The sequence below is a fragment of the Gracilinanus agilis genome, chromosome 5, assembly GCF_016433145.1.
Source record: "Gracilinanus agilis isolate LMUSP501 chromosome 5, AgileGrace, whole genome shotgun sequence".
Taxonomy (NCBI): Eukaryota; Metazoa; Chordata; class Mammalia; order Didelphimorphia; family Didelphidae; genus Gracilinanus; species Gracilinanus agilis.
The window spans coordinates 186,396,047-186,421,949 of NC_058134.1; the positions used below are offsets into that span (position 1 = coordinate 186,396,047).

At 34.5% G+C, this 25,903-nt stretch overlaps 1 protein-coding gene across 18 annotated transcripts in view; it reads left to right on the forward strand.

The window, feature by feature from the left end:
• Nucleotides 1-25,903, forward strand: part of C2CD5 (C2 calcium dependent domain containing 5) — a 138,932-nt gene that overhangs the window by 107,196 nt on the left and 5,833 nt on the right. For 6 of the 18 annotated variants that reach the window (XM_044679340.1, XM_044679341.1, XM_044679339.1 and 3 more), the window contains 2 exons: nucleotides 2,109-2,195; nucleotides 18,718-18,908. In XM_044679340.1, the coding sequence (XP_044535275.1) occupies nucleotides 2,109-2,195; nucleotides 18,718-18,908 (278 nt within the window). Of the gene's footprint in view, nucleotides 1-2,108; nucleotides 2,196-16,668; nucleotides 16,720-17,596; nucleotides 17,699-18,717; nucleotides 18,909-25,903 lie in introns of all 18 variants that reach the window. The other 12 variants (XM_044679335.1, XM_044679331.1, XM_044679333.1 and 9 more) reach the window with 4 other exon arrangements.

Here is a 25,903-nt window from a genome sequence, read left to right on the forward strand (position 1 = left end):
CCAGGCTGGGCATAAAGGAGCTGTTCTGGAGTCTCGGGGGGGGGGCTGCTTCAAACCTGGTTCCAGCCAGGCTTGACCAGCACAGCTAAAGGGCCTGTGGGTGGCTTTGAGGGTTTCTCACGGTAATCCACAGATGATCTCAGGATGCCAAAAGCCAAGGTGGTCCAAGGTATCCAAATACAGTGAGTGTGCTTGAGATGCTGTCCACCAGATCCCAAACTCCTCCTCCACCTGGTGCTGCTCTGTAGTTCTTGTCCACTTGTTAGAAACCACCACCACCCAGGATCCCAGGGAAATCAGGATGCAGGGTGTCCTTAACTCTGACATCTCCCAGGGCTAACAACAGTTTGTACCAACCACTAATGGAGTCTCTCTCAGGGTACAAGCCACTTCCTGCTCCTTCATTCCATCTTGGAATACTCCAGTCCTTCCTGCTAGGTACATCCTTAATACTTAATTAATTACTAACTAATCTTCCTCACAACAGTTCTTGGGCATTGCTTGCCATGGTTTTTTTCCTTCTCAGTCAGAAGTCTGGGTGAGGTGGACAAGCTCTCTGTGTATAGATCTGTGGAGCAGTTTTTGCCTGAGGTTACTTTACCAGCCACAGCGCAATGCTGCCCCTCCCAGCTATATCCTCACACCCAATGTCTGGGCTCTTTAGGCTTCTTTGGTCTCAAGTCTAGTTATTCTCAGGGCCAAGCTCTTGGTGGTCCTCGTCATCTGCTAGGACCCCAGATATTGCCCCATGCTTGCTCCTCTGCCCAAGGCTCCTTTACGAGTCTCAGTGTGTGCTGCTTCCACTGTCTTTCACCTCACTGCTCTAGGTTAGAGCTCAAAGTCCGTGTTTTTTAGCCTTTTTGGGTCTTAAGTCTTGCTGCTCTCAGGAGCAAGCCCTTGATGGTCCCAGTTAGCTGACAAGAACTTAGTGAATGCCCCACACTTGGTCTAACTCTTGTGAGCTTGCACTGGCACTGTAGGTGGGGTGGGGTGTGGGGAAGGTTTGATTAGCTTGTGTTTTATTAGGAGCTATTTCACCCCCTTATATGGTGGAAATGCCCAAATCACATGTACCTTCAATGCTATACCCTATTGTGGGGTCCCTTCATTCATCTGGATTTGTTTTTTGTGTCCTTTTGAGGTATCATGTATGAGATGGTTAGGAGAGTTAAGTGCCCTGCTTCTACTCTGCAGCCATTTAACCCAGAAGTCCAATTGTGGGACATTCATGATTAAAAGATGTGACTTTGATGAAAGTCTGGCAAAGGAGATTGGGGAAGAGTTGTTGGAAAGGAAGGAGGAAAATCTAGATAAATCAGTCTTGAAAACCTGGAATGAAGAAAGTAATTGAAAGTGTCAAAGACAGTAGAGAGTTAAGAAAGAATGAAGTTGAAGACTGAGAAAAGGCTAAATTAAACTTGAATTAACTTTGCCAACTGATATGGCAATTAAGAGATCCTTAATTACTTTAAAGAAAGTAGTTTCAGTACAATGATAAAATTAGAAGTCTCACTGTGAACAGTTAAGAGAGTTAGAGGAAAGGAAATAGAAGCACCTATTGTGGATGACCTTCTTAAAGAGTTTAGCCACAAAAATGATAGGTGTACCTGTTGTCTCCCTCATTATGTAAGTTCCTGAAGGTAAGGACTGTTTTATTTTGCACTTATTTCCCCAGTGCCTTTACATATAGCATAGTGCAGTGATGGTGAACCATTTAGAGACAGAGTGCTGGGCCCCTCCCCTCACTTTACTCCCCCAAACTGAGTGCCATGCTCTTCCCCCAATCAAGTGCCAGGTGTTTCCCCCCTTTAACTCCACACAGGGGAAGCAGGAAGCACTTCCATTGGCCTGCTGGGCAGAGGGGGTGGAGGATGTGAAAATATGTCTTTAGGAAAGGTGGAGAGGGAGAGGGGCCACCTGATTCCCTCAGCCTTTTTAGGAAGGAACTCTGGGAAAGGGTGAGGGGCAGTCTGTTTCTGTGCCCACAGAGCATGCTCTGCCTGCAATTCATCATCATTGGCATAATGCCTATCACATAAGTAATCTTATTGACTGATTTTTCACTAATAATACAGTATTAATAAGTAAAATTCTTTTCTTTCTTTAAGCCTCTATTGACAATGAAGAACTTCTACAATTTCCATTGGAACTTTGCACAGATACGCTTGCTTCTCACCCCTTTTCATCAGCTAAAGGTTGGTTAAGAAAAACAAAAACAAAATATACCTTTTTCTACTCTCTACTTGATTACCCATTTTAGATGTCTGATAGAATTTTGAGGTTAGACTATAGCAATTCTTATTATATGTTTTTTGAAATTTTTAAAGACAAAAAATTATCTTCCATTTGTATTTCTCAAGTATTTGGATTATAGACTGTGAATTTAATTTTTAATTATCTACTCTGTACCACAGATATAATTATCATATTTTTTTAGATCATTGAATTCTCCATTATAATTTCTCATGTAGAACTTCCATTCCTTTGACATTCTTTTTCTATAAAAATAAACCCTTACATTCTGAATGTTCAGAGAAAAAGAAATGTATTTTCTTTATTGCATCTGTACAGCATTGTTAATGGCAGGGGACTATGTGCAAATGGGAAAAGAATGATCATTTTTTTCCTGGTAACTGACTTTCACCCCACAACTTAAATTTTTTTTCAGTTACACGTAGAAACAACATTTGAAAATTGTTTTTGACATTTTAAAATTCAAATTTTCTCCCTCCCTTCTCTTTCCATCTCTCCCTGAAATGGTGAATAGTCTGATTTGTTAACTGACATATTGTGGCTAATAAATTTAATAGCATTGCTATACAGAGGTAAACTTTCCCCAAGTACAAAATGATTCTGACTTTGTAACTGGTAACTTTACGTTAGCCTAGTAATTTTGGGAAAGAAATGGAAAGTGTGTTTTCAATCTCCCTTCTGACATTAGTATGATTAAAAAAAAACACCACTTACATAGAATTATTAAGTGGCTCATTTCCTAATGTATACTGACGAGAAAAATAAAATTAAAAAAAAGGAGGAAAATAGTACTAATAGTGATGACTGGTTCTGTCAAAGATAAACTTAGAGTGGTTTGTGTACTAGGTGGATCCAAATGATTCTGATTTTCTTCATTTTTAATAACAGAAATTTCTTACCTCTTTGCTCTTTATTTTAGTTGGCATTTCTTTCATCGTATAATATAGCAATGCATCTAAAGAAGTGTAATTTGAATTTTAAAAAACACCAAAAGATCAGTCTGTAATTTAATAGGTTTTGTTTGAGATTTTGAAAGTTTGAAGATAAGATGTTTTTGTTACATTAACTAACTATAAAACTGATATTTCTGGCCTGTTTTCCTTTTAAAAAAATTTTTTTTAGTGAGATATTTAAACCTGTTATTTTATCAGTGTAGGGAATTCCTAGTGTGGGAACTTTTTCCCCTGTTAAAGATTTTCAGTTATCTGTAATATATACATAGACAGACATAAAAATTACCTAAGGCATTAGGAGGTTAATTTACTTTTGTGTGGCCTCTTTGCCAGTATGTATCACAGGAAGAATTGAACCCAGGTCCTCCTGACTTCTTCTGACTCCTTATCCAATAATTACTCTGCCTTTCTGTCTCTTCACTATTTTCTATTTAAGACTCCTTTTATTCTTATTACACCTCTTTTCCCTTTAAGATACATAAAAGTTTGACTAGACCCAGAATCCAAAGTATATGTGTTCATGCACACATATATAGATACTTGAGTTATGGCATTAAGCAGAACCATCCAGAAACCCCTACTAAGTGAAATTGAGGGCTCTTTATAGAGAGCTTGGTTTTCTTTCCACTTGTTTTCTTCCTACTTCCTTTACTTCCAGTTAACTAATTTGTATAGAATTACCAGTAAACTTCATGTCTTCCTTTTTTCCCTCCTCCTACCTTTCCTTCTTCCCTTTTCTTCTTTTCTCTCTCTCCCTTCCTTCTATTCTTCCTCTTTTCTCTCTTTTCTTCCTTCCTTCCCTCCTACTATTGGTAATTTTATCAGCTGCCCACTATACTTAGTCTTCTGTTAGTTAAACTAAGCTTTGAAAAGAGGCAGCTATTCCAAGTAGTTGATAGTGCACTTGACTTGGAGTCTGGAAGATCTGATTTTTCTGAGACTTGGTAGCTATGTGACCTAGCCAAGTTATTTAACCTATAGCAGTTTCAGCTCTGACCTCTTGGTGACTTTTCCATTTGTTCCTGAGAGAGATCAGCTAGTTCCTGGTTATTTATGTACTCCCTGACTTGAATACAACATCTAAAGAAGTCTCAAGAAGGATTTTGTAGCATTTGACCTGAACTGCTTAGTTTACCTTCGTGGGCTGTGATCTTACCAAGGTGGACAGGGTCAAACCTGGCACCTGACTCCACTCTTAATCTATAACTTAATCTAAGACTATATATTGTGGGGTTAGCTTAGGTTTAGTTAGATTAGAGGGGAAACTGAGACAGAGAGGAAGAAAGTGCAGCCTCAGCTTTGCTGAGGAAAGAAGAGACTTTGTGAAAAGTGAGATGGTGAGATAAAAGCAGATTTCATTAGTATCAGGGAAATCTTCAGCCCACATATCTTACCTTATCCTAAACAATTTTATTTAAATAAACCTGTTAAGTTAAAGCAGTGGTTCTCAAACTTTTTTGGCCTGCCGCCCCCTTTCTAGAAAAAATATTACTTAGTGCCCCCCTGGAAATTAATTTTTAAAAAATTTTAATAACAATTAATAGGAAAGATATATGTATTAATGTTTCTACCTTTTTCGTAAAATATTGTAAAGAAAAGTGTAAATTAGAAACATTGAACTTTGAAATTATGAAACTTTATTGAACTCAGAAATGCACCTGTGGCTATCACGCCTCCCTGGATCGCTGCAACACCCGCCAAGGGGTGGTGGCGCCCACTTTGAGAATCACTGAGTTAAAGTGTAGTTAGAGTGATTTTCAACTTGCCTTGTGACAGAGAACAGCCATCTTGCCCTCTGCACTTGAAAGGATCATCAGCCCCAACTGGGTTAAGCAAAACCCCAGTCAACCATTCTTTATTTGTCATCCTTTCAGTTCCTACCATCCTTTCATGTGTCATACCTCCTCATGAATATCAAAATAGATCATATATGTTAAGCCTGGAAAGGTAGGAGGGGGCTAGCTTATGAAGAGCTTTGAATACCAAACAAAATATTCTGTATTTGTAGCTTGAGGCAAAAACAAGAAGGAACTGGAGTTTATTGAGCAGGGGATTGACATGATTTACTTGTACACTACTTTTGCATTTTAATGCTATTTGAATTTACTAAGGACTAATATATTTTGTTCCATTCTTAAGTACCTTCTCCTTAAGTAATCAGATTACTGTTCTCAACATTAGCTATAATTGTTCAGAAGATGGACTTTGAAGGGTAGTCACCTCTAATGCTTGTTGCATGCTTAATGAAATCTAAGAATTGTAAAAGATAATTACTAACAGGTTAGCACGTTGAATTAGATGAATAATTTGTGTACCTTTTAAAAACTTAACTTTTTTTTCAGATATTTGAGTAGGTAGGAGAGAAACAGGTATATATAGTGTAGGAATGAAAGGTCCTGGATTCTAATCTCATCTAAGTTTTGTTACTAATTCATTGCATTTCCAAATCTGGTCTGGATCTCAGTTTCCTCATCTAAAGTTTGATTGGATGAATTCTTGGGTTCTTTCTAGTTTTAAAAAACCTATGATTCCATACTACTGTGATGTCTGATACTTCTAGAAAGTTCCTTATTTAATGATAAGGGGAATTAAGACCTGAAGCTATATTAGAAATTAATTATTAAAAATACAATTCAATTTTTGTCAACTTGAGGAGGGGGGAGGGAAGAGGGGAAGGAGACAATAAGAATCATGTAACTATGGGGAAAATTTTTTAAATCAAATTAAATTTTAAAAAGAATATAATTCAAATCTTCCCAGTTTTCTGTTTTTTTATTAAGTACCTACTATGTTGCAGGTACTGTGCTAAATGCTAGAGTTACAAAAAGAGGCAAAAGATAGTCCTTGCCCTCAGGGAGCTTATAATCTAGTTGGAGACAACATGCAAACAAATATATACAAAGTATTCTAGGGGCAGCTGGGTAGCTCAGTGGAGTGAGAGTCAGGCCTAGAGACAGGAGGTCCTAGGTTCAAACCCGGCCTCAGCCACTTCCCAGCTGTGTGACCCTGGGCAAGTCACTTGACCCCCATTGCCCACCCTTACCACTCTTCCACCTATGAGACAATACACCGAAGTACAGGGGTTTAAAAAAACAAAAAAAAAACCAAAAAAACAGAGTATTCTATAGAGAGAGGATAAATAGGAAATATTTAATAGAGGGTAGGCACTGGAATTAAGGGGGACTGGGGCAGGCATCCTGTAAAAGCTATGATTTTGGTTGGAACTTTAAGGAAGTCAGGAATGTCATTATTTGGAGCAGAGGAGAGATGGTGTTTCATATGTGGGGGACAGCCAGAGAAAATTCCTGGAGCTGAGAGATGGAATGGCTTATTCATGGAATAGCTAGGAAGCCATTACACTTTATCAAAGAGTACTTGTTACAGAGGGGAGTAAGGTTTAAGACTGAAAAGCTAGCTTATGAAGGGCTTTGAATATCAAATAGAGCATTTTGTATTTGACCCTTGAGCAATAGGGAGCCACTGGAATTTATTGAGTAGGGAACTGACATGATTGGCTATGTTTTAGGAAATTACTTCAGTAGCTGAATAGAGAATGGGATTGGAGTGGGGCTGGAATTAGACTGGAAGCAGGCAGGCCCCCAGTAGGATTTTGCAATAATCAAGCCATGATTCTTCTATAATAAGGAAGAAGTTTTGAAAAGAATACTGTGGGATCACTTTAAATTCATTGCAAATATGGATGTACATACACCATAATTTGGAAGAGTCTCATTGAGAAGATTGTTGTTTTTATGCACAAAGCCATTTTGTATGACTCCATGTTAGGTTAGTTAATACCTTCTCTAGGATGTACTTTGTAAACTTTTTTTTTAACCCTATCTATGCCTTCTGGCTTAGAATTCCAAGGCAGAAGAGCTAAAAGGGCTAGATAATTGGAATTAACTGACTTGCCCAGGGACATAATAACTAGGAATTGTCAGAGTTCAAATTTGAACGTAGGACCTCTCAGCTGTAGGCCTGACCACCTACTAAACCACCTAGTTGCCCTGGTATTCTGTAATCTAAATAACTTAATAGCTTTGCCTTATTGTTTCTCTTCTGAGCTGTTTTCATTTCTTTCCAAATGTGTTTTTAAAAGTTGTTTAGTTGAAATAAAATGCTAAACTAATAATTGCATTTATGTAAGTGTTCTAAAGCTTCCAAGTAGAAATATAAATAGATGTGGGACTACAAAGTTAGCTTTAACCTTTTCATGATAATTAATGGGTTCAGAATCTTTACAAGTTTAAATGAATTCTTATCTTGACTCCTTATATATAAACTTCCACTTGCTACTTTTTCCTTCCTCTTTAATGTTACTACTAGAGTGCAATAATTATCAAAGAGATTGAAGACTCACAGGCAGGTCTAAAAGAAGACAAATTTTTGTGAAAGGGAAGATGAAGAGGAAGAAATAATATAGGAGAGTAATGAATGAGGGAGGAAGAGATGGAGAAAGTATTGAGTCTAATAATTCTCAGGCAAGGCTTTTTTATTTAACTATTTTTGTGTTTTGATGTTTTGGCAATCTAGTAAAGCCTATGGATCCCTTTTCACAATAATGTTTTTAAATGCATAAAGTAAAAGGAAACCATACTGAAATACAGTTATCAAAATTGTCTTTTTAAAAAGTCCATAGCCTCTCTGTTAAGAATTCCTGATTAAAAGGATAGAAAATAAAGCTGAGAGATAAAAATGAAGGAGTGGGAGAGAGAGGTAAATATAAGAAAAGGGAAACAATAGAATAAAGAAGAGGAAAAGACAGAATAGGAAGAAAGAATTGGATGATAGGAAAGCCTGAAGCTGAGATAATAGGGATAAAAAAGAAGGCAAAAAGAGAGAACTGAGATGAAAGGCATCAAAATATACAGGGCATGTGTGTGTATATATATATATACACATATATGCCTCAAAAGAACTAAAATAATTCACTTTGAAAAAGTGAAATTGATTATGATAGTCATAGTTTTAGATATTTACATAATTATGGAATATTGAATTTAGAAGGGAAGCAAGATCATTTTTGTCAAATCCTTGATTTTATAGAGAAGGAAATGAAAACCTAGAGAGGAAAAATGATATGCTTAAGGTCACACCATTAGTAAATGGCTGAACATTTCAATCCTTTCAGTCCAGGTCTCTTATTCCAAATACAGCTCTCAGTAAATAAAATTAATTTTTCTTTTATAAATTAGGCAAATTCAACCTGACTTATTCAACTTTTCTTCTCCTTACTAGTTTAGAGTATAATGTAACTATTACTCAGTGTGCCAAAAAAAGCCTAATCATTTATCTGTTAAAATATCAACATGAGGGGCAGCTGGGTGGTTCAGTGGATTGAGAGCCACGCCTAGAGATGGGAGTTCCTGGGTTCAAATCTGCCCTCATACACTTCCTAACTGTGTGACTCTGGGCAAGTATCTTAACCCCTATTGCCTAGCCCTTACCACTCTTTTTTTTTTTTTTTTTTTAACCCTTACCTTCTGTCTTGGAGTCAGTACTGTGTATTGGCTCCAAAGCAGAAGATTGGTAAGGGTAGGCAATGGGGGTCAAGTGACTTGCCCAGGGTCACAGAGCTGGAAAGTGTCTGAGGCCAGACTTGAACCTAGGACCTCCCGTCTCTAGACCTGGCTCTCAATCCACTGAGCTACCCAACTGTCCCCTCCTTACCACTCTTTTGCCTTGGAACCAATATACAGTATTGATTCTAAGATGGAAGGTAAGGGTTTAAAAAAAGTCTCTCTATATATTTATTGAGCATCTCTTACATATATGTATATATGTATAACATGTAATAGTTTCAATTATATGTATAATTCATATACATATTATATGTATAATGTATGTTATACGTATAATATGTATAAATGTATAATAAGCTATACATTTGAATTGAATTCAAATGTATAGTTTATTAAACAAAAACGCTTAAAAATTTAAACTAGGAAATTCTGTATTGATAGAAAAACAAAGAAAGGAATCACAAATTTTTTTGATAATTGATACTATCCATTATTTAAATAGGATAGAATATGAATTTTAAAAACTTGGGTCTGAGTATAATTGGATTTGTCAGAAGTCCTTCATAACATACAGTAAATAAGAGTTTTGGTGAATTCTATGTAGGTAACAGTTTTCTCAGTAAACACCAGGATTCAAATGGGGATCTTTCATTTTGTTGATGTGAATGCTACCTCCAGTACTGTTGGAGACTGCATATTGACCACAGGGAATGAAATTTTTGTTGGATTATTCAAAACAAAAATAATTTTTTAGTACTAGAATATAAAATGTTATTCATTAAATTCTCATTATTATAAAACTTGATTTAGCAAAAAAAAAAAAAATCGAAACAGTGCAACAAAGAAATTCCCAAAGTAGTATTGATCAATAATTTCATCATTATATAGGATAAATAGCTACTGTTTGTAAAGCACTTTAAGGTTTGAAAAAACTTTTTACAGGCATTAGCACAATTGATTCTCTCAAAACTCATTGAAGTAGGTGCTGTTATCCCCATTTTATAGATGAAGAAACCAAGGTTCAGAGAAATTAAATGACATGTCCATAGCTAGCAAGTAATTGAAGCAAGATGATCTATGTCTTAACTTTTAGTCCAATACTCACTCTATTACATCACACTGAACCTCATAAACTATAAATTTAGGAAAATCTTGAAACCTCAAACTTAGATGCATTGCAGAATGGTGTTTTTTTTTTTTAGTTGAAGAAACCATGATTTTTGCCAAGTTTTAACATTAATTATAATTATCTTTAACTCTCTTTGAGTTACTCACAGTATGGATAAGTCAGCTCTTAAGTCTCAAGGAGATAAACAATGGAGAGTGAATGACAAAACAGAAGTTCTGTTGGCATCATTAACCTTGTTGGGTATCTATCTGACTTTGGGATTCAGAGACTTACTATTGTCATCTATACCCTTCATGTATGTTTCAGCCCTGATTCCATTTTATCCCATCTTAGCCCTTGTTCTCTTCGTAAACATCATCCATAATCATCATTCATCTTACTCAGTGGACTGCTTCTCCAACTGTGTTTCATAATCTATTTATTATGGATTTTAAATTCTTTTCTTCCTCTTGTTAAGTGGCAAGCCTATCTCTGAATGACAGAGGCTCTATAGCATTCTGGGGTTATCAGCACATTGTCATCTCTTAAAAAAAGTTTGGAAAACACTGTTTTTTGTTTGGTTCAAATTTTTCATGGAACATTTTTAATTACATTGGTAAATACCTATGATAATCATGTTTTATGATTCACTTTTGATCTCAGAGAATTATTTTTTTGTTTTTTTGGGGAGATTTACTGTCTTTTTTAAATTTCCATATTATTCATTTTTGTAAGTGAATAATCTTATAAAACCCAAACCCCAAAACATATTCCCAAATAAACAAGTGATAAATCATATGTTTTCATCTGCATTTCTATTCCAACAGATCTTTCTGTGGAGATGTTATAAAAATTGATGGTAGTAATGGGATATGGAGCAGGGTAAGGTGAAGTAAATCCAAGTAAGACACTTGAGTTATAATAGTGAATCTCAATGGATTGTTGTTGGTTAGATAGATAGAAGTTGGTTAAATATGATGAATCTGCTAAACCCAAACTCCAGATATAACAGTATCCCAGAGCTACCAGCCAGGCAAAGAATCTGCAGTAGAATTATACAGTTATCTATGTTTAACTGAAGCTCTGTACTATAGGATAACACTTAGATTGACTGTGAATTAAATCCTGCTTCTCCAAGATGTAAATAAGTCCTCTTCCCTCCAGTTATCACAAGGATATGATTCACTAACCCCTAGGATTCTTGATGAAACCAAGTCTGCTGTAAGTTTATGAAGATTTATTACTAAGAGGCTTGGGGAAGGGAAAGGAGGGTAATGGCTGGGAAGAAGGGAACAGGAAGTCCTTAACTAATTAAGGCTAATGATGTTATTGATGATCTTTGGAATAATGTTAATCAGGTTTGATAGATGCCAGCCTGGTTGGGCCAGAGTAGCCCAACATAAATCAAGGTTACACTGTTGATTAAGGTCTTGATGTTTCCTCTTGATAGTAAATTCAGGATCAGGGAATAACGAAGTAGTTTGAAATAGGTTGCTGGTTGCTGGTTGAACAAGCTCACCTAGGCCTACCCAAAACCACCGTTTCCAATCCAATCTCAAGTCTGAGATCCTTGTCAGTTCAAAATCCTTGCTTTTATACCTGAGCCTTAACTGCCCTTGGCACCTGCCAAGCTCCTGCCAGGCTTGGTTCATGCTACATTCTAAGCAGGTAACTGTCCATCATCTTTACTTCAACATGGATGTTCAATATATCATTACAGAGGTGGATAGCATTCTTTTTCATAAGTACCTCAAAATTGTCCTGGATCATTGTATTGCTGAGAGTAGCTAAATTACTGAATAATTATCTCTGCAGTTGCTTCTATCAAAGGATCATGTATGATTTTTGACATTCATGAGAGACATTTTATTGGATATAAGGCTATACTTCATACTAACAAATCAAATACTTTAAAAAATTAGTCATCAAATATAGTAGGATCTTGTATTTTCTATACACTTTGGTCAGGTTGTAACTGAAGATTTATAGATAATTATCTACAAAAGTCACTATCTCAGGGTTGTTATGAGGTAACATCCACAGTGCTTTATCTATAAATGCTAGCCATTATTATAAAAACTTCTCTGTTTTTCTGTCTCACATTTTTATTCTCAACATGTGAAGAAAATATTCTAATTAAGATTTTATAAAGATGAGAAAAGGAGATATATGGACCTTGCCTTGATGTCTTCTCATTTCCCCCTCCACTCTTTTCTTTAAAAAAAATCCAGACTATAAGATCTTCCATTTTTTTTGAGATATCTTGAAAATAATTTCTTAATAACTTTTAAATTTTGTTGGTTCCAGGATCTGTTTTCTCTGTGTATAGTCAAGTTCATCTTTTCTGTATCTTCTTGAATCCATTTCCATCTCCATTTCTTCTTACTGGGCATTAGGTTCAGTATTAAGGTGTAGTTCAAAGACTGAATTGATAGCTTCATTGTTATTGGATGATGGAAAATAGATGACTAAAGAAATGCTGTTATAGATCTGTTTCATCTCACATTTGTTTGTTGTTTTACTAATTCAACTATAAATGCTTTTAGGATAGGCTTTAGAAAATTCTTATCTTATAAGTTAAACATCTCCATTCCTCTCCGTCTTGTTCTAATACCACTCATTCCTTCCTTTCTCCTCTTGTCTCCTCCTCTCTCTTCTCTTTCACTTCTCATTTCCCTCTTAGACTACCTTGTTACTCTGTTCTTTCTCTCTTTCTCTTTCCTTTTTTCTTCTCTCTTTCCCTCATTCCTTTTATTTGAATATTTATTTTATTGATAAAAGGGCTGGCAGGGAGGAGGTTAGCTCAGTATCATGGCTTTAGTTGACCAATGCCAGCAGCTGAATGATAAATCCAGTATGGCATTTGCTTACTTCCATTCTTCTCATAAAGGTCAGAAATGAAAAGAGAACATAATTATTTAGATTGTTTAGGATCGTTGCCTCAGATGATGCTGTATTGGTAGGGTATGTTCCTTGCTTCTGTTCCTCTTAGTTATAAATGGAGATAACTTCAAAACAGAGAAATGTAATTTGGCAAATAACTTCCAATGATAGGCTTCTAAAAAGTCATTTGATTTTAGAAAACTAAGATCTGTGATTTCTTAATATTATAAATGATTACCTAGTACAATTCTGAGATGCAGCAGTTTGATTAAGTCATTTCTACCCTCTCCTAAGAGTGAATTCCCTTAGCAACATACTTTTTGTATCTTTTCCCTTAGCATACTGGTCTTTAAAAAATCCTTTAATATCATATAAAAGTTATTTAGTCAAACTTTGTTTTCTGAGTACATTTGTCTTTGAAGACAGGAACCAGATTTTTCTATTCATTGCAGTGCTACCAAGTACTCTTAAGTAACAATTTAATTTGTGACTTAATCATAAATAATTTGTTATTACTGATAGCTGGGAAATTCTGATCATAAATGAAAAAAAATAAGTTTCCTAGACTATACAAAATGTCTGAAAGAGGATTTGGTTTCTTTTGACACTAGCCCTATATATTTAGGGAAAAATTGGAATACAACTGAGTATTCTTTTCTAGGAATACTTTTAATAAAAATGATCTTTCAATGAGCATTAAGCTAAAAATACTCCAGGATTTTTACTGTTACCTTACTGTTCTTCAAAAAGTAGTTTGAGGCTTTTATTGTTCTCTTTTTTTCAGGAAATTAAAATTTAGTAACATTATTCTTCTAGCTACAGGAGCCCCTGACAATGAATATAAGTAATCCATTTTAGCCTTATTATATAAGGAAAACAATAATTTTCAAGTGATCTTTAGAAGACTTGAACTAAATACCCATAATATATAAAGAAGGGTAAAATTTTGAAATATTAGATTTTTATTTTTAATTGAATTAAAAATTATTAAGCATCATTTTTTGCCCCTCTCATTTTCACTCTTTCCTAAAAGAAAAACAAAACTTTTGGAATTAATATGCATAGTCACACAATATTGTCCATATCCAAAAATGTGTTATCTAATTCTACATATTCACTTCTCTGTTCACTTTTCTGTCAGGAAATGGTTAGCATTATTCATCATAAGTTCTTGAGAATCATGACTAAGCACTGAATTGATTTAAGTTTTTAATTTTTATAATTTTGTTATTGTATAAATTATTATCTTTGTTCTGCTCATTTAATTTTGTAGCAGTTCATACAAATCTACTCTGAAATGGTTTCATCATTTGCAACAACACATTAGTATTCCATTATATTTAGGCACAATAATCTCTTTAGCCATTCTCTAGTTGATAGGTACCACGTTAGTTTTCACTTCTTTGTCTCTATAAAAAAGAACTACTATAAATGTTTTTTATACAAATTGTATTTTTTCTTCGACCTTTTTGGGGTTTAGGTCTAGGAATATTATGAATCTATCAAAGAGTACATACTGTCGCATGGTAATTTTTGAAATTAAATTCCAAATTGCTTTCCAAAAATTTGTACCAATTTGTAGTTCTACCAACAATTCATTAATGTTTCTGTATTAATATGCCCCCTACAATATTTGTCACTTTCAGTAATCTATTGAGTGTAAACTGGATGGAGCCTCTAGAATTGCTTTAATTTTTATTTCTGTAAATAGAGATTTTGGTAATTTTTTCAGATAGATATCTTGGATTTTTTCACTTCTGAACTGCTTGTTCATATCTTTTGATTATTTACTATTTGGGGAATGCCTCTTTTTTAAAAATAAATTTGTTTCTTCCTTATGTATGTTAGAGATGAAATCTATATCAGAGGAACTTGCTGCAAAATTTTTCACTTTATCATAAGTGATCCTCTTTTATTCTTTATGTGGGGGTCATAAATTCTTTCCATATTTGTATATTTGAAAAACAATTTCTTCTTTGTTTCCTTACTTTGTTTATGAAATGACCTTTTATTCCTATTTATCCATTTGAAGCTTATCTGGTCCTATATAGTGTGAGATGTTGATCAAATTTTTACATATTTGACCTGATTTCTGTCTTGACAATCTGTCCAGTTTTCTTGGAAATTTTTGTCAGTGAATTTTTACCCTGTATCTCAAGTCTTTGGTTTTATTGGACATTGGACTGCTAGGTTCTTTTGTTTTGTTGGGTACCTAACCTTTTCCATGACTACTTTATAGTACATCTTGAGATCTGATACTTCTAGGCCTTTTCATTCTTATCTTTATTTTTTTTAATAATTTTCCTTGAGATTCTTGACCTTAACAAACATTTATTAAGTTCTTACTACCTGGCAGACACTGCTAAGTGCCAAAGATACAAATATAGGGGAAAAAAGAGAAGCTCTGCCTCCAAGGAGCTTACACTGTAATGTAAAATACAACATTTAAAAGGAAGCATAAAGGGGTGATGATGAAGAGCTGAGGTACCTAATACAGGGGCATTAGTTTTTTTAATTTATAAAGTAAGCCTTTGGTAGTTTGGTTGGCATGGCATTGAATAAGCAAATTAATTGAAGTAGTAATGTCATTTTTATTGTATTGACTTGGGCTACTCATGAGTAATTAAATTTTCTACATTTATTTATGTCTTCTTTATTCTATAAAGAATGTGTAGTTTTATTTAAGTATCGTAGGCATTTATAGATAGGATCCCAAGTACTTTTTAGGTTCTGAAATAATTTTAAATAAAATTTCTCTTTACTTCTTGTTCTTCTGGGTCTTCTATTTGTAATACTTCAATTTTGTTAGAATTATTAAATATTTCAATTTTAAAAATTCTTTCTTTAGGGTCCTTTAAGAATTATCTACACAAAGTTATCATTTTGCTTCCTCCCTGCCCATGCTTATTCCCTCAATTTATTTTTCTTCTTGCTTTTGCTAGCATTTTCAGGACTATATAAAAGGTTAATGCTCACCGTGGGCATCTTTGCTTTACCATTGATCTTATTGGAAAGGACACTAGTTCATCCAAAGTTGAAGTATAAGATGTAAATAATGAATTAGCCCATTTCATCTGGAGATACTACTTATTATTTCCCTTGGGATTATTACTGGAAAGGGAAGCTGATGCTAAAGTTGGTGAGACCATGCTAGAACAGATTAGGCACAATGAATAGTAGTTTTGGCATTTTCTGGACACATACTCCTTCCTATTGGAAATGCCCTCAAGTGTCAGAGAAAGGAGCATTATGATAGTTGCTACTTCACTTCTGACTAGATCAAATTTTAGGATTGCATTAGTTGATTATCATTTACTATTTGGGAATTTCTTGCTGATCAAGTTCATATACCAGATGCCACTATGAAAATATTTCTTCCAATTTTCCTTCAAAGTACTTTTCAAATAATTTCCCTGAATTGTTTTGCAAAATGAGTTCTTTAATTTCACTTTCTAATCTTTAATGTTTTAATATATTTTCTACTTTTTAAAAAATATTTTTCCCTATACATTTTTAAATTATTATTGTTTTGATTTATCTCCCTGGATACTGACCATCCTTTCTACTTTTTCCCTCATGGATTTTGCCTTTTAATCCTATTTTCATTTGTTATTACTATACTGTTTCCAAAATTGGACTGTATTAAGTTAGAAGTAGGCATATTTCTTTGAGTATTATTTGTTTTAGAGACATAAGTGCACTGAGAGTTTGAGTTATTTCTTTCAAAGACTTGAATCTGACTTCAAGGTCATTTCTCTACCCACTTTGTCATACTTACTGTCTTCCAGATTTACATATATTTATTTTGTTTGGTTTTGTACCAAAGCCATTTAAAGACATCCATTTTACCTTCTACTCTTCTGATTCATAGAGGTATTATATAACAAACAAAAAAGATGCTATTTTGAATTAAGCATCCGAGCTAATATTGTTCATATTGTCTTATCAGAACACCTGGAGAGTACAAGTTCTAACTCAGGTATACCAGCTGCACAGAGAGGTGAGTTTGTCTAATTAAGCCAATATTCACCAAAGACATGAAGTTCTAGTTTAATAGTAAATACAATTACAGATATCTGAGAAATACATTGGACAATAAAATTGGCACCAAAATGTGGCTTTGTTACAATACATCTTTCCAAAAAGTCAATAAGATGTTAGCTTTTGTTTGCTTAATATTTGTTTTTGTCTTGAAATAATAAGAGGTATTTCTTTTCATTTTTAAGTGGAGAGGTACAGATTATCTTCCTTGGATATTGTCAAAGAATATCAGATAGCAAAACCAGAAGTAGAAGTCGAGTTTTAGCTAGAAAAACTTTTGACTTTTACAATATTAACAATAAGTTTTTCAGAAAATATTTTTTATTTTCCCTTACTTCTTTCCACGACTTCTGATTCTGGTGAAGTTAAATTTGATTTTAGACTCAGATTAGAGAAAGTAATTATTGGCAATATCTTGGAATGATAATTTTTCAATAGCTTTTACTGAAAAATCCTGAAAGTAATTTAGAACTAAAGTATCCTAACTAAAAATATTATAAAATAGGAAGTATTGGAAGAAGTTAGTTGAAGAAAAACTTTATTATTTATGTAGTTTTAAGTTTATGTTTTTCTAGCTCTGATTTCTCTAAAATATCATGTACAGTTGTGACATCATAAAAGCTCAACTAATTAATTGCAACCTTGATTTTGGAAAAACTAGTGTCTGAAAGCTCAACTTAAAAATATTATCCTAATTTACTGACTTGGAAAAGGATCATTCTTTTTTCTTAGATACAATTAATTGCTTCATCAGAAGGACTATTGTGACGAGCAAGAGACGTCATCCATATTTTTTCTTTGTTTTTTTTTCTTTTGTTTTCTGTCTGTGTTTTCAGCGACATCAATTGATTACAGTTCCTTTGCAGACAGATGCAACAGCTGGATAGAGCTCATTAAACTGAAAGCTCAGACCATAAGACGTGGATCAATTAAGACAAGTAGGCGGATGTTTCTACCACATTATGATGATATTCTGAGAAGCATATCTCTGATTTCCTAGTGGTGAAGGCTGGACTTTACTACCCAGTAATAACATTGCCAATCAACTGTATATATCAGAGTGTGAAAGCTGCAGACACTAATGGCCATTTAAACTAATATTACAGTAGAATTTTTAGAACTTAATAACTTAAAATGTAAAATTCATTGCTTTTTGAAAAGTTTTTAATTTTATGAAAGCGCAAACAGAAATATATAAATAGGTATACTTAATAAGGAAAAGAAAATAAATTGCTTCATTTTTGAAGAAGCATTTACTCTCCACGACTTTCATGTGCCATTTAGTAAATGACAGCCACTATAATATGAGAAGACTTCCAGAAAAACAGTCAGCTAAACTTTCCCCTACTGGAAAATCAGGTTTATTACATGTATATCTTGCAATATCCAAAAATACCTACTGGTGTAGTTAGATGTTTTATGAGAAATCAGTTAAAATAACTTAAAGGACAAGCAAGGTCATTTATGATGTTAAATCATGAGTTCATTAGTTACAGGTCTGATTTAAAAAAAGGACAAAACATTATAATTAATATCTACAAGTTGACACTGATGAAGACTTCTGATAAAATGGAAAAACTGTACTGGTAAAATGTAACAACTTTCACACTCTTCTTATGATAATTTGTTCTTCCAGCAGATAATTGTTAAAGCTCTGCCACTTTTTCTTTTTCTTCACTTTGTAACTGATCATTGTGTGTGTAGCTACATTGCATCAATATTTTCTTTTGCAGGAATGTCATTTGCCTTCCCAAAGAATTTCATTGCAACTCTTCCTCTTACATTTTCTCTCTCTTTCATTTTCAGTTGCATGTAGTGCATGATAATGTCTTTCATGACATGGCTTAGCTTCACAGACAGCTGAATGTTGTTATACAACTACTTGGAAACCATACAGAAGATTGATCTAAGAGCTATTATTTGTTCTAAATACTTTTTTTTATTTCCCAAATTTTAGCCATGCCAGTTGAGAAAGCAAGCCCATTGACCGAAGGGCATTTCCGACAACGCTCTGCTCCTGCTTGTGCAAATTCCACAGTTGGTGTTGTTAAGATGACACCCCTTTCCTTCATTCCTGGGGCAAAAATAACAAAATATCTTGGTATAATTAATATGTTTTTTATACGGGAAACCACTTCTCTACGTGAGGTGAGTTTCATGCATATTATTGTTATTATTTTGCTAATTTGTATTAAGCAAACTGCTATTTAAAAATTAAAAGATTATGTGCTCCAAAAGGAGTCTATTACATTTAAGATTTATTGTAATGTTAATGTAAATCTGTATATTATAAGTGAAGTAGTATATTAATGTAATGTCTCTTGGTACTTCCAAAAATAAATTCTGTTGGATGGGCTATAGTGCTTACTTGCTCTATAAATCAATCCTCTTTGTACTAACTACTTTGCAGAATTCCAATTTATTTGTGTGTTATGTTTTAAACATATTTGTTGTTAGACATTGCTAGATTTAATCACTCAGGATATTTACATAAGTTCATCCTAGTCTGTAGAAAAGTTTTGGTGGTGTTATACCATTATAGCATGCCTCACTTTATGTAATTGGTAGTTTCCAATTTGCTTAATGTAAATTTAATCATTTTATGTGTAAATAATGGAATTTTCACTATGAAATTCTTCTCTCCTTTCAACCAGTAGGCACTACAAATACACAAATAATCACAAAATATACAGAATGTATACAAATATACAAAATAAATATTTGTGGAAGGAGTGCAGTATCTGATTGGAGTATCTGTAGAGATTTCATGTGGAGAAGTGAATCTTTAAAGGAGATAAGGGATTGTGCATTCAGGCAGGGGAGGCATCCAGTGCAACATTATGTAAACAGGAGATGGAATATCATATTTGATAAACAGAAAGGACACTGGTTCAGTCCTAAAGGGGAGTCACATATAACAAGACTGGGAAAGCTGGTTGAATGCAGGTTGTGAAGGATTATTGAAAGCCAAACAGAGGAGTTTATGTTTTATCCTAGAGGCAATGGGGAACATTGTATTGGGCAGTAACATGTTCATACCTATGCTCAAGTAAAATCACTTTGGAAACTGTGTAGAGGTTGGATTGGTATGAGGAATGTTGAGGCAAGGAGAACAGTTGGGAAGCTATTGCCATTGTTCAAAATGAGGACTTGAACTAAGGTGGTGACTTCTGTGAGTGGTGAGAAAGAGTTGTAGAGGATAGTATGACAATAGAAACAGTATTTGTTAAGGGATAAAAAGTTGATATAAATAGAGAAATGAAATTGGAAGCCAGATTATAAAGGTTGAGAAGTGCAGGACAGGAGAGAAAATAGAGGTAGTGAGTATATAGATATTTTTTCACCACTTTGGCTGAGAAAGGAAAGGAAAGATATTCCAGATAATAGTAAAGTTTAATTTTAGGATTATCTAGATCTTAATATAGCCTTTGTTTCAGGGAAAGAATATCTAATATCATTAAGGATATTTTCCAGAATTGTTCCCTTTACTTTCAAAACTTTGTGTCCTCTTAAGAAATGCTTAAGAGGGCTAAACTAAGCTTGGTCTATATCTCATTGTCATACCTCTTGCCCCTACTGTAGACTGTAGACTGTAGAGTATATATATATAAATTCTTGTCTTTCAGAATAGATGTTTAATAGGGTGAGTTTTAAAGTAAATTTCTATATAGTAAAAATCATTCTTTCAATGTCTTTTTAAAATTAGAAATTTATTAATCTTTGAAATGTTGAAATGTTGAAAACAAAAGGTGAGGAAGGAATTTAATTGATTGGCTAGTTTTTGAAGTATTTCTTTGACATGTGGGAATCTCCTCATTCCATGATACCATTTCTTAGAGTTTAAAAAAAATCATTCAAAAATCTTTTTAATTTCTAGTAGAATTGGGTTGTAATGTTCTACTTTACTGATTATTTCTAATACATTATATATTCTGAAAATGATTAAGGTTTAGATTGTATAAAACAATGGCACAGAAATTTGGTCAAACATCCAGTCAGTTCCATGAAAAAATTAATCAAATATCTATTTAAAAACTTTTTAAGCTGATTGAATGTACATTAAAAAAATTTTTTTTATTTTTTTAGAAAAATTTTTCATGGTTACATGATTCATGTTCTTACTTTCCCCTTCCCCTGCCAAACACTTTCCCCCCATAGCCGACGTGCATTTCCACTGGTTTCAACATGTGTCATCAATCAAGACTTATTGGATGTATATTTTTAGCTAGTTTTTTAACTTGGCATAGTATAAATTCAGTATTTTTTTGTCTTTATGTAGTAATTTAAGATTTGCAAAGCACTTTAAAAACATCTCATTTTATCTTTAACCCTGTAAAACAAGTGCTATTATTATCTATGTTTTACAAATGATGGAACTGAGGCAGAAAGATGTCATAATAGTCAAATAGGAAATATCAAAGGCCAGATTTGAACTCAGCTCTTCCTGACTTCCAAGTCTAGTAATTTATCTACTGTACCCTCCAGCTATCCCAGCTATCTCTAGTCAAAGGGGCTTAAAATATTAATATTTATGCCAAAAAATCTTCTTACTATCATTTTCCTCCTTTTAAGTAGTCTGATTTTATCAAGAATATTGATCAAACTAATGGTTTTTTTCCTTTATTAAGCTGAATCAAGATACTCTTGTAAGTAAAAATTATTTGAATATTTGGAAGGAGTTATCATGGTTCATGAAAAGTGTACACAAAGAGGATGTGGTAGGGGGAGTAGACATTAGATGAATCTTTATTGTATTTTAAACAAAGGAGAAAAACATGAACATATATATACACACAAATAATTTCATATATACTTTCATCAAACTCAATAAGGAAATGAGTGGGGATAGGAAAAATGGTGGATAATAACTGTGGAGGTGAATAATCAAAAGCAAAATAACTTTCTTGATTCTGAAGGGTAGGTGGAAGATCAGAAAGTGTCCTCTTGGACTATTGGGGAGTGGTTGAACAAATTATACTATTTGAATGTATTGGATATTGTCACGCTGTAAGAAATGATTTCAAAGAATCCTGAATAGCATGAATTAATAGTGAATGGATTGAGTAGACCTAGGAGACCAATTTATAAAAAGAAGACTATTGTAAAGAAGAAAAACTTTGAAAGATTTAAGTACTCTAATCAGTGCAATGTTCCCATATCTTTATAAGACCTCTGATAAAGAATGTTAACTACTTCCTGACAGAGAGGTGATGGACACAAGATGCAGAACCTTACATTTTTGGACAGTTTGCTATTCTCATGATAAATGAAATTACGATACAAAAAAGAAATTTTAGGCAATGGTAGGATGGCACATAGGCTTTCCTTAAGTAAATAAAAAAGGACGAGTTAATTTATTATGTTCTAAGTAAAAAATTGTGGACTTATTTTTCCATGGAATACTAGGTCACGTTTTATTGTCTTGGCTATAATCAACATTTGAAAAAAATATTAAATGAAGATAATTTCAACTCTGCCACAAAAGATGCAGAGGTAGAAGGATGATACAAAGAGCTTAATAAACCAGTACTCTTTTCACCTTTCTACTTTAAAGGTAACATGGAAGAAGTATAGCTATGAAAATATGATTTGGGTTTTAGTTACAAAATGTACCAGATGCTTTTATATTGTACAGTATATAGAATGCTACTTACTGAATGTAGTAAGCACCAAATACCAACATGAAATTGTTTTTGCCTCATAAGAAGTGACCAGTAAGTAATTTGGAAGATAGACCATTAACTAATAAGTCATATGGATGTCTGATCAAGATCAGGATCAAATTAGAAGAAAAAATCAAGTGAAAATATTGAAGCAACTGAACTCTATTTAAACCATCCCAATGTTCTAAAAAAGAACAGATGTCAGTAGTCTAACTCTGTTTCCTCAGGAAGTTCAGCTAATGCATATCAGAATACTGAGGGAACCAAAGGAGGTTCAGTACAGCTTAAACCCTCATAAATACTTGAGTTGTTTGTGAAGTTGAGAGAAATGACAACCATAGTTGATACTGGTTCAGAATAAAAACTCATTTCTCAAATATTATGGAGAAGAATGATGAATGTTATCACTAGTATCTCATCAAACCATTAGGAACATTGGGAGGAAAAACAAGTCAATAATCCCTAATGTATTTAAAGATGGGATTGGAAGGGGGGGGGGGAATGATAAAAAATGGACAGGTGCTATAAATATTTCTTTGACAAACTCTTCTCTTTTCTGTAACTTTGGAGTCATATTTGGGCTTTACTATCACAATTCTTATCATGTGAGGAAGTAGTAATGGTAGGAAAGCAAAAAGGATAAGAATAACTGAATTAGACCAAATTTTATACCAAGAGAAGTCTATGTTGGAGGTAAGTACCAACACATTTGATTTTTTGGTGAAATTATCCAAGTATTTCTGATGAGACACATTATACTGATCATATCAGGCTTTGGAATATGACACAGCTTCCTAAATCATAATTACTCAAATTTTCTGCACATCAGAAAGGTCAGTGGATGTAAGCTGCCTGCTATACAGACAATGATAATCCTTTGGATAGACATCCCAAAGAGTTGCTTATTTGGTATATATGGGATGTTCTAAAAGTCTTAGTGAAGTCTTAAGCTTTAAAGTAGAAAATGGCACCCAGATTTTTGGGCAATGAACTCTGCCCATAACTGAATAGGAGGCACTTGACTGGATAACCTTGAGAAATACCAATATTCACTTAGTGATTATACATGTCTTCAAGTCATTGCTACAATATCTGAAGACAAAATTGTGGGTCAAATGAATGAAGAGATATATGGTGGACATGAATAAATTATAGTATGCTTACATTAAAGAATTGGATAGAAATGCCATCAATTCAATTCAATTCAACAAACATTTATAAACACCTACTACCTGTAAGGTGCTATATTTGGTACTAGGAATTCTGAATGTAAGGACTTTACTTTTTATTGGGAAGGAAGGAAACAAGTGGTTATTAAGTGTCTCCCATGTATCAGCCACTGGGCTGTGCCCTTCCTCACAATAATTCTGGTATGCAGGTGCTATTGTTATCCTCATTTTGTAGTTAAAGTAACTGAGGCAGACAGGGGTTAAGTGACTTTCCCAGGGTGACACAGCTGGTATCTTGAGGGAGGATTTGAATTCGGGTCTTTAAGATCAATATTGTATCTACTCTGACTCCTAGTAACCTTCATGCTAATTCTAGTAACCTAGAAACCAAATGCTAATTCTAGCATTTAAGGCTCTCTACAATTTGTTTCCTACCTATATTTCTAGCTTTTTTGCACTTAACTTAGCTCTTTGAGAACTCCAGATTTAATTCAATAAACATTTCACTGTGTTCAAAACACCGGTGAGGCAAGGATAAGAAAGAAAACAAATTTATGCCATATGGAATGGCTGTTGGGAGATAGATTGAAAGAGATAAGTAAATAGAAGGGAATTTGGGGGGAAGAACACTGACAAGTTGAGGAATTAGTGAAGGCTTCTGTTGGGGGTGGGAACTCTCGAACTGGTGCCCAAAAGAAACAAAGGAAAAAAACCCCATAAAATTGTGATTGATCCAATTGTTTGTGGTTTTACTGAGCAGTGCTAAAATTCTATAATAAGTTTTGTAAATATTTGTGAAGAATCTGCTGTATGTATAGGACTGTTAGGCATTGGGAAACAAACTGTGAATGGTCTCAGAGATAGGCCTGTGCAGTAGAGAGTGCTGAACTTGGAATCGCAGGACTGGAGTTTCAATCTCAGCTCTGGAACCTCACCCAGCTTCACTTTCTTTTATCTGTAAAAGGAGGAAATTGAACGAGAAAACTTCCAAGGACTCTTCCTGCCCCAGAGGTGTGATCCTGTGCCTCTAAGGAGCAGGAGGGAGGAGCCAATGCATATAGGGATGGGAAGGTGAGAGATTGAATGCTGAGGTCAGGGAGGCAGTAGGTCAGTTTGCCCCCAACCATGAGCACATGAGGGGGAGTAGCGTGAGAGAAGGGGCTGAAGGTAAGTCAGAGCCAGATGGTGAAGGGCTTCACATGCCAGCCTGAGGAGGTTTCAGTTGAACCCATCAGAGATTCTTGAGATGGAGTTCTGTGGGAGGATTGTTTTGTCAGCCGTGTGAAGGATGGATTAGAGAGAACAGAGACCCTCAGGAGGAGACATTGAGGAGGCTAGAACAGTGGTTTGGGCAGTAGGGAAGCAGGAGATTGGGCAATGTTGGGGGAAAGAAAGGAACCTGTGGAAGAGATGCTATGGAGTAGCCCTCACAAATGTTCCCTCTGGAACCCGCCCTCTGCTCCTGCCTCCACATTGTCAGATATGCTGTGCCTTGTTCCAGGGATGCCCTCTCTCATCTTTTTCTCAGCATCCTTGCCTTTCTTTAAAATTTTATTGAGGGGCAGCTGGGTAGCTCAGTGGAGTGAGAGTCAGGCCTAGAGACGGGAGGTCCTAGGTTCAAACCCGGCCTCAGCCACTTCCAGCTGTGTGACCCTGGGCAAGTCACTTGACCCCCATTGCCCACCCTTACCACGCTTCCACCTATGAGACAATACACCGAAGTACAAGGGTTTAAAAAAAATTTTATTGAGGTACCACCTCCTCAGGGAAGCCTTCCTTGATGCCTTCAATTGCTCATACTCTTATCTTTTCAGTTTTCCTTGAATTCTCCTTCTATCTATACATACCATATCTAACCTCTTTGAAGCCTGGGGCTCTTGATTTGTATTTTTACCTTGTATCTTGCATGCAGTAGGCATTTTTGCATTCCTATTAGAATGGAGATTCATCTCATATTGGGTTCCAGACTTGACTAATGTGCCCCATCTCCCAGTCAGGTTTCTTGTCATCTGCCTTATATGTTCCCTATTTTAATTTAAAAGTACTTTTCCTGGAGACCAAATAAATCTTGAAAAAAAGGGACCTCAAGCCTTCCATTAGGGTGATCATTGGCACCAATGCCTTGATATCTAGACTTGAAAACTGAAGAGCTCAGGGATCACCTAATCTAATTTCCTAATTTTAGAAATTAGAAAATAAGCCTGAAGAGATTTACTAATTTGTTTAAAAGTCACTGAGCACTGCTCGTATTTCAAAATATGAATGAAAATTTAGTTATCGTAACATTATGATAGTTAAGTGTTATGTTGCA